An 8,458-nucleotide genomic window follows, 5' to 3' on the forward strand; every position below is an offset into this window, starting at 1 on the left:
CAGTTTTGTTAATAACTCATTCATTAGGAATTATCCAATCTTACATTTATAATCATACAATGGTCGTGTTATGATAAAGTTTAGTCAAAGAAACAAATATTCAGTGTGAAATATTGTTAATCCCACATGACTGTACCAATGTGTGTGCGGTGTGCGCATGCATTTATTTGTTTGCGTCTGTGTGTCCATGTGTGTGTGTGTCCCCTCCAGACAGATGCAGATGTAGAGTGGAAGTTTGCCCGTGCCAAGCTGTGGATGTCCTACTTTGACGAGGGTCGCACTCTGCCCGCTCCTTTCAACATGGTGCCTTCTCCCAAATCCTGGTACTACCTGGTCCTCCGCACCAAAGCCTGCATCGTTCACCTCTGCAAGGCCAAGGGGCGTCGCCACGACAACGAGCTAGAGATGGGCATGCTTAACCCACGACTCAAGGTCAGAGGGGAGAGGGCAAAAGTCAAAGGTCAAACCCTAAATGTATCAATACATACTGTAGATGCTAGTGTTTGATCTCATACCAAGCTATTTTCAGTGTAATAAGATAAGAACATTTTTAAAATACAATTTTAAATGTATTTTGTTTGTTTAGCTTATTGGAATACCAGGTGGGAATTTGCTGTGAATGGTGCTGAGCAGATCCTTGGTAAATCTTACTACATTTGCACACACTGTATATAGGCTTTTCTATTGTGTTATTGACTATACGTGTGTTTATCCCATGTGTAACTCTGTGTTGTTTCTGTCGCACTGCTTTGCTCTATCTTGGCCAGGTCGCAGTTGTAAATGAGAACGTGTTCACAACTGACCTACCTGGTTAAATAAAAGGTGAAATAAAAACAATATATTTTTTTAAAAAATGGGTCTTGCCAAAGCATAGCTGAACATCCAGGGAGGCGTGGTGCCAAATCTAAACGGCACCGCACAATGTTTTACCAAAGCTGTTGCAAAAGCCGCTTGGGTTTATTTTGGTGGTGGATGTGTTGTGGAGACTATTGGATGTATTTCAAAGGCTTGGGGATGTATTATAGGAGCTGTTGGATATGCCCGCTCCTTCCTAATGCTTAACCTGGTTTGTAGAGGCAGGATCGGTTTTATAGAACTCCCTCTGTGGGTAGACAGAGAGCCGATGGCTTGGCTATGAAACACAACTGAGCAGAGCATCAGGTGAGCCATCGACACGCAGACTCACACTAGACCTTAGGAAGACGGGACAAAATGTAAAGTGAGTTTGTTGGAGCGAACTGCAGCGGTTTCTCTCTTCCTGAAGGAGATATGCATGTATACGGCAACTTGCTTCACTTTTTAGAGTGTTTGTGTACGCCGTCGTGTACATTGTGTTTGTAACTGGTTGTTATTGAGCGTGTGTTTGTGTGTGTGTGTGTATGTTTGTGTGTTAGTATACAGGACTAGTTTCAAGGCCCATTGCAGTTTGGTGCCAAGTCTCGTTTTGCCATGCCACTGATGATGTCAAGCTTAGCAGCCTTTCGAGCCCCAGATCTGTGTGTGAATATCTATGTGCATGTGCATGCATGTCTGTGTGCGTGTGTGTGTGTGTGTGTTTGAGCGTATCTCCTGCCAAAATGAAAATAAGGACTCGTAGGACACTAAGTAAATCTAGAAGAGGACATTAAAACTAGGTCATTGATATTTAGCAGAGCAGAGAGCAGATACATCAACACCCAGTGACATAATACACATTATTCCAAGGTAATATGAATCATGTTTGCAGCACAGAAATAAATATAACATATAATACAGCATTATTTTCTATCTATTTATATACACAGTTTCTTTATTTTTACTATTTTCTACATTGTAGAATAATACTGTAGACATCAAAACTATGAAATAACACATATGGAATCATGTAGTAACCAAAAAAGGGTCAAACAAAGCAAAATTGATTTTAGATTTTAGATTCTTCAAAGTAGCCACCCTTTGCCTTGATGACAGCTTTGCATTCTCTCAACCAGCTTCATGAGGAATGATTTTCCAATAGTCTTGAAGGAGTTCCCACAAATGCTGAGCACTTGTTGGCTGCTTTTCCTTCACTCTGCAGTCTAACTCATCCCAAACCATCTCATTTGGGTTGAGGTCGGGTGATTGTGGAGGCCAGGTCATCTGATGCAGCACTCCGCCACTATTTTTCTTGGTCAAATAGCCCTTACACAGCCTGGAGGTGTGTTGGGTCATTGTCCTGTGGAACAACTAATTATAGTTTGTAACCAGCATGGCTACCACATGTGTAAATAGTACCCGCAAAACACCAGTCTCAACGTCAACAGTGAAGAGACGACTCCGAGATGCTGGCCTTCTAGGCAGAGTTCTTCTATCCAGTGTCTGTGTTCTTTTGCCCATCTTAATCTTTTATTTATATTGGCCAGTCTGAGATATGGCTTTTTCTTTGCAACTCTGCCTAGAAGGCCAGCATCCCGGAGTCGCCTCTTCACTGTTGACGTTGAGACTGGTGTTTTGCGGGTACTATTTAATGAAGCTGCCAGTTGAGGACTTGTGAGGTGCCTGTTTCTCAAACTAGACACTCTAATGTACTTGTCCTCTTGCTCAGTTGTGCACCAGGGCCTCCCACTCCTCGTTCTATTCTGGTTAGAGCCAGTTTGCGCTGTTCTGTGAAGGGAGTAGTACACAGAGTTTTACGAGATCTTCAGTTTCTTGGCAATTTCTCGCATGGAATAACCTTCATTTCTCAGAACAAGAATAGACTGATAGAATGCTGATGCTCCAGATACTCAACTAGTCTAAAGAAGGCCAGTTATTTTTGCTTCTTTAATCAGGACAACAGTTTTCAGCTGTGCTAACATAATTGCAAAAGGGGTTTTCTAATAATCAATTAGCCTTAGCTACAATAGTCATTTACAACGTTAACAATGTCTACACTGTATTTCTGATCAATTTGATGTTATTTTAATGGACAAGAAATTTGCTTTTCTCTCAAAAACAAGGACATTTCTAAGTGACCCCAAACTTAGTGTATGAGTGTACACAACATTAGGAACACCTTCCTAATATTTCATTGCACCCCCTTTTGCCATCGGATCAGTCTCAATTTGTCAGTGCATGGACTCTACAATGTGTCAAAAGTGTTCCAATAGGATGTTGGCCCATGTTGACTCCAATGCGTCCCACAGTTGTGTCAAGTTGGCTGGATGTCCTTTGGGTGGTGGACCATTCATGATACACACGGGAAACTGTTGAGTGTGAAAAACCCAGAAGCATTGCAGTTCTTGACACACTCAAACCAGTGCGCCTGGCACCTACTACCATACCCCATTCAAAGGCACTTCAATATTTTTCTTGCTCATTCACCCTCTGAATAGCACACATACACAATCCATGTCTCAAGGTTTAAAAGTCCTGTAACCAGTTTCTTCCCTTTCAACTAAACTGATTGAAATGATTTTAGCAAGTGACCCGGTAAGGGATCATAGCTTTCACCTGGATTCACCTGGTCAGGAAAGAGCAGGTGTTCCTAATGTTTTGAACACTATATATTTTAGTCCGGACTCTGACATTGCTTGTTCTGATATTTCTTAATTTCTATATTTTTATTTTTGGGTTATGTGTGTATTGTATTATTTTGTATTGCCAGCTTTTACTGCACTGTTGGAGCTAGAAACACAAGCATTTTACTGCACTGTTGGAGCTAGAAACACAAGCATTTTACTGCACTGTTGGAGCTAGAAACACAAGCATTTTACTGCACTGTTGGAGCTAGAAACACAAGCATTTTACTGCACTGTTGGAGCTAGAAACACAAGCATTTTGTTTCCCCTGCAAGTCTGTGTATGCGACCAATAAACTTTGATTTGATTTGACCTAGATTTGCAGTGACTCATATGGCTGTCATGCTCTCTAACCTCTCTAGCGTCTCATTTTGTGTTGTTGTGTCTAACTCGTCCTCATATATAACTTATGTTATTGATGCACTGCAACAACAAAATGTAACTTAAGTCAAGGTCGGTCGTCTGTCTTCTCTAGTTGTTCCTGCATACTGAATACTAGTTGATCCTGCCAATACCAGCACCTGGATTTAGACCAGAGCTCTCCATCCCTGTTCCTGGAGCAGACTGACATAAAGTGTAGTCAACTTTGTTCTAAGGGCAGGAAATAGCGGACTGGTTTAGGGCAGAACAAATCCGATTGGGTTTTGAAAAGGTCAATGGGCGGAGTTTAACAGATGCACAACTTTTGAAAACATGGCGGAGGTGTGAACAGAGAATATTTTACAAACCAGTTGGTTGGTTTAGGGCAGAACAAATCCGATCAGATTATTTTTGCTCTTAGAACAAAGTTGACTACACTTTTATGTCAATCTGCGTTCGCAGAGAACAAGGCTTCCTGTAGGTTTTCACTCCAGCCCTAGTTGTAACAAACCTGACTCGACTTATCAAGCAGCCAATTATTTTAATCAGGTTTGCTAGTTTATGTTTGGAGTGAAAACCTACTAATATATATGAACTCATGTTGTGTTGTTGCAGGGCAAACGCTACAGAGCCCACGGTCGACCACGAGAGGAGTCCACTCTCAGAAAACCCATCAAACATCCCACCAGATACCAGGTACGAGAGATGTATAGAAAGTAAGCAAGAAAGAAAGAGGGGAAGGTAGAGGTAATATGTGAGAAATATCAGAGGGGAATGAGTGGGCGAAGAAGGAAAGAAAACGAGGCGACAAAGGTTTAATGAGGTATCGAGAAATGGATTTAGTGGGAGCAGGTAATGGCTGAATAAATGAGCAGGAGTGTGGAGTGATTGACTGAATGGGGAAAATGGATGGAGGGATGGAATGAGGAAAGGTCTTTCTGTCCACCTTTGCCCTGTGGGAAATCTTCTCTCTTCCTCTGTCATGAGGTCATTCTATTGTGCCTCTCACAGACCATTATGCTTCTCTCTAAAAGCCTTTCTCCTGACACACACAATTTATTTTGGTATGTCAGGTCAGCTTCTCACAGTGAGTGCGTATGTAGTGCACACAGGATGGCAGGTAGCCTAGCAGTTAAAGCATTAGGCCAGTAGCTGAAATGTCGCTGGTTTGAAACCCCGAGCTGTCATGGTGAAATATCTGTTGATTTGCCCTTGAGCAAGGTACTTAACTCTAATTTGCTCCAGGGGTGCCATGACCCTGTAAAACAATACATTTCTACGTGTATACACATTATACATTATACGTGTATATATACATTACTACGTGTGTAGTCTCTATAGGCTTAAGATCAATACTTAACATTCGGAGCTGATCAGTGAGACACAGTGTGTGTGTGTGTGTGTGTGGGGGGGGGGGGGGGGGGGGGGGGGGGTCTGGATGTGCACCTGTGTGTGTGTGTGTGTGTGTGTGTGTATGTTTAATAAAGCTTATGGTCAGCTTTCATAACCAACTCTTCTCCACTTCTCTCCCCTTCACATTTTTCTCACCTCTCCTCCCCTCCTCCCTCTCTCTTCTCTGTCGTACTGCAGAAGATCATGAAGCGTCTCATTAAGCGCTATGTTCTGAAAGCTCAGGTTGACAGGGAGAACGATGAAGTCAATGAAGGTGAAAATCGAATCTCCTTTAATGTCACCTTTATGTACCTCAGCAGATGCTACCTGCCTGGATGGGTATTGTCAGTGCGAGTGTATGTAATGTATCCTGCAGAGTAACTTAAAGGATCACAGTCTGATCCTCTCTCCTCAATGTTAGTTCATTCTTAACAGCATGTAATAGAACAGCAGCATTGTGTGTGTGTGTGTGTGTGTGTGTGTCTGTGTTCATGTGCGTATGTGTGTTTGTGTGTGTTTCACTCATTCGTGTGTGTGTGTGTGTGTGTGTGTGTGTGACTCTGCGTGTATCTGTGTGTTTTAGGGGAACTGAAGGAGATCAAGCAGGACATCTCCAGCCTGCGCTATGAGCTCCTGGAGGAGAAGTCTCAGGCCACCGGAGAACTGGCTGACCTCATCACACAACTCAGTGACACATTTGTCAAGAACGCCACCAAAAAAAACCTAAGAGAGAGGGGAGAAGGGGTAGGAGAGAGGCGTGGGGGAGGCATGAAAATAGAGGGAGAGTGAGAGGTGGGGGGAAAGAGGGGAGAAGAGAAAGGGGGAGGGGAAGAGAACTGGTGGACAGATAGAGAATTACAGAGAAAGAGCGAGAGGGTGATGGAGAGAGTGGATGAAAAGGTGGTCAGGAATGAGAGTTGAAAGAGTGGCTTTCTGGGGAGTAGATGCCCTGATCTAATTAGTGGAGGGAGGAGAGTGAGATAGGACAGGAGGAGAAGAGAGAAAGGGAGGAGATCAGTGGGACGGAGGGAGAAGAGAGGAGGCAGGAGAGAGGAATAGTGACAGAGGGAGGAGGCTCTGAACAGCGCGAGGGGAATATAGGGGATTGTTTAGAGTAGAATTCCGAGGCAGCAACGAAAGACGACCCACACAGCCAAACTACATCAGCTCAACGAGAGAGAGAGAGAGAGAAACAGAGAGAGAGAGAGAGAGAAACACAGAGAGAGAGAGAGAGAGAGAAAAAAAACACAGAGAGAGAGAGAGAGAGAAACACACAGAGAGAGAGAGAGAGAAAGTTGAATGGTTTTCTGTAACTGCAGACAGCTAGCCCAGGGTGTCTTTACCTGAAGTATTGTGCCATATAGCAGTCCACTGTTTCAGGAAGATAAATATAATGACCCTTTTTTATAGAGCAGGCAATCTAATTAACACATTGGCCAATGGCCATATATTCACACATATACGGAATGAGTTCACACACATACTGAATTATTCATTTGTTTTCAGACACCCAGTGGAGGTTGCACAAGATTTTTGAGTTCATTGAAATAGCATTTGAAACTCTGAAGTCGGAATCTGTAGCGGTGAAACTGTCAAGTCCGTTTACGAAATTACAACAATAAAGACATTACCTCAAACAAAGAACCCCTCGGACATCATTGCAAGCACGATAGAAGTGCAGAATGTCTTCTTTTTTTATTTTTTACCCACAATGCAGAATGCTCCTCTGCCCCGTTTCAAAAACAAAACAATAAGGAAAGCGCCTGGGGCTACCAGTGGCGCCATTTCACCAAATGCAGATCTCAGCTTCAAACTGTATCTTTGTTTTGTGTGTGTGTGAGAGAAGAGCGAGCGACACTGTCTATCTATACAGTGGCAAGAAAAAGTATGTATCATAAAATGTGATCTGATCTTCTTCTAAGTCACAACAATAGACAAACACAGTGTGCCTAAACTAATTACACACCAATTATTGTATTTTTCTTGTCTATATTGAATACATCATTTAAACTTACCCAGTGTAGGTTGGAAAAAGTATGTGAACCCCTAGGCTAATGACTTCTCCAAAAGCTAATTGGAGTCAGGTAACCTTGAGTCCAATCAATGAGATGAGATTGGAGATGTTGGTTAGAGCTGCCCTGCCCTATAAATTATGAATTGTTGACTTGCATAAAGCTGGAAAGGGTTACAAAAGTATCTCTAAAAGCCTTGATGTTCAATAGTCCACGGTAAGACAAATTGTCTATAAATGGAGAAAGTTCAGCACTGTTGCTACACTTGCTAGGAGTGACCGTCCTGCAAAGATAACTGCAAGAGCACAGCGCAGAATGGTCAATGAGGTTAAGAAGAATCCTAGAGTGTCAGCTAAAGACATCTCTGGAACATGCTAACATCTCTGTTGACGAGTCTACGATATGTAAAACACTAAACATGAATGATGTTCATGGGAGGACACCACGGAAGAAGCCACTGCTGTCAAAAAAACATTGCTGCACGTCTAAGGTTCACAAAAGAGCACCTGGATGTTCCACAGCACTACTGGCAAAATATTCTGTGGACAGATGAAACTACAGTTGAGTTTTTTGGAAGGAACACAACACTGTTTGGAGAGAGAAAAAGGCACAGCACACCAACATCAAAACCTCATCCCCACTGTAAAGTATGATGGAGGGAGCATCGTGGTTTGGGGCTGCTTTGCTGCTTCAGGTCCTGGACATCTTGCTATCATTGACGGAAAAATGAATTCCCAAGTTTATCAAGACATTTTGCAGGAGAATGTAAAGCTATCAGTCTGCCAATTGAAGCTCAACAGAATGAGTGATGCAACAGGACAACGACAAGTGGCATGACCTCAAGAGAGCAGTTCACACCAGACATCCCAAGAATATTGCTGAAGTGATACAGTTTTGTAAAGAGGAATGGTCCAAAATACCTCCTGACCGTTATGCAGGTCTCATCCGCAACTACAGAAAATGTTTGGTTGAGGTTATTGCTGCAAAAAGGAGGGTCAACCAGTTATTAAATCCAAATGTTCACATACTTTTCCCACCCTGCACTGTGAATGTTTACACGGTGGGTTCAATAACGACATGAAAACGTATAGATGTTTGTGTGTTATTAGTTTAAGCAGACTCTGTTTGTCTATTGTTGTGACTTAGATGAAGATCAGATCAAATTTGACATATTGA

General features: G+C 42.6%; 1 protein-coding gene across 1 annotated transcript in view; it reads left to right on the forward strand.

Annotated features, from left to right (window-relative positions):
• The window catches only part of LOC110488658 (short transient receptor potential channel 7), a 52,052-nt gene extending 45,528 nt beyond the window's left edge, over positions 1–6,524 (forward strand). Inside the window, exons 9-12 of the mRNA XM_036942769.2 lie at positions 211–432; positions 4,494–4,574; positions 5,469–5,544; positions 5,854–6,524. Coding sequence (XP_036798664.1) covers positions 211–432; positions 4,494–4,574; positions 5,469–5,544; positions 5,854–6,059 — 585 coding nt within the window. The 3' untranslated portion in view covers positions 6,060–6,524. The remainder of the gene's footprint in view (positions 1–210; positions 433–4,493; positions 4,575–5,468; positions 5,545–5,853) is intronic.
• The last annotated feature ends 1,934 nt before the right edge of the window (positions 6,525–8,458 follow it).

The sequence above is a fragment of the Oncorhynchus mykiss genome, chromosome 14, assembly GCF_057628025.1.
Source record: "Oncorhynchus mykiss isolate SJ-2025 chromosome 14, ASM5762802v1, whole genome shotgun sequence".
Classification (NCBI taxonomy): Eukaryota; Metazoa; Chordata; class Actinopteri; order Salmoniformes; family Salmonidae; genus Oncorhynchus; species Oncorhynchus mykiss.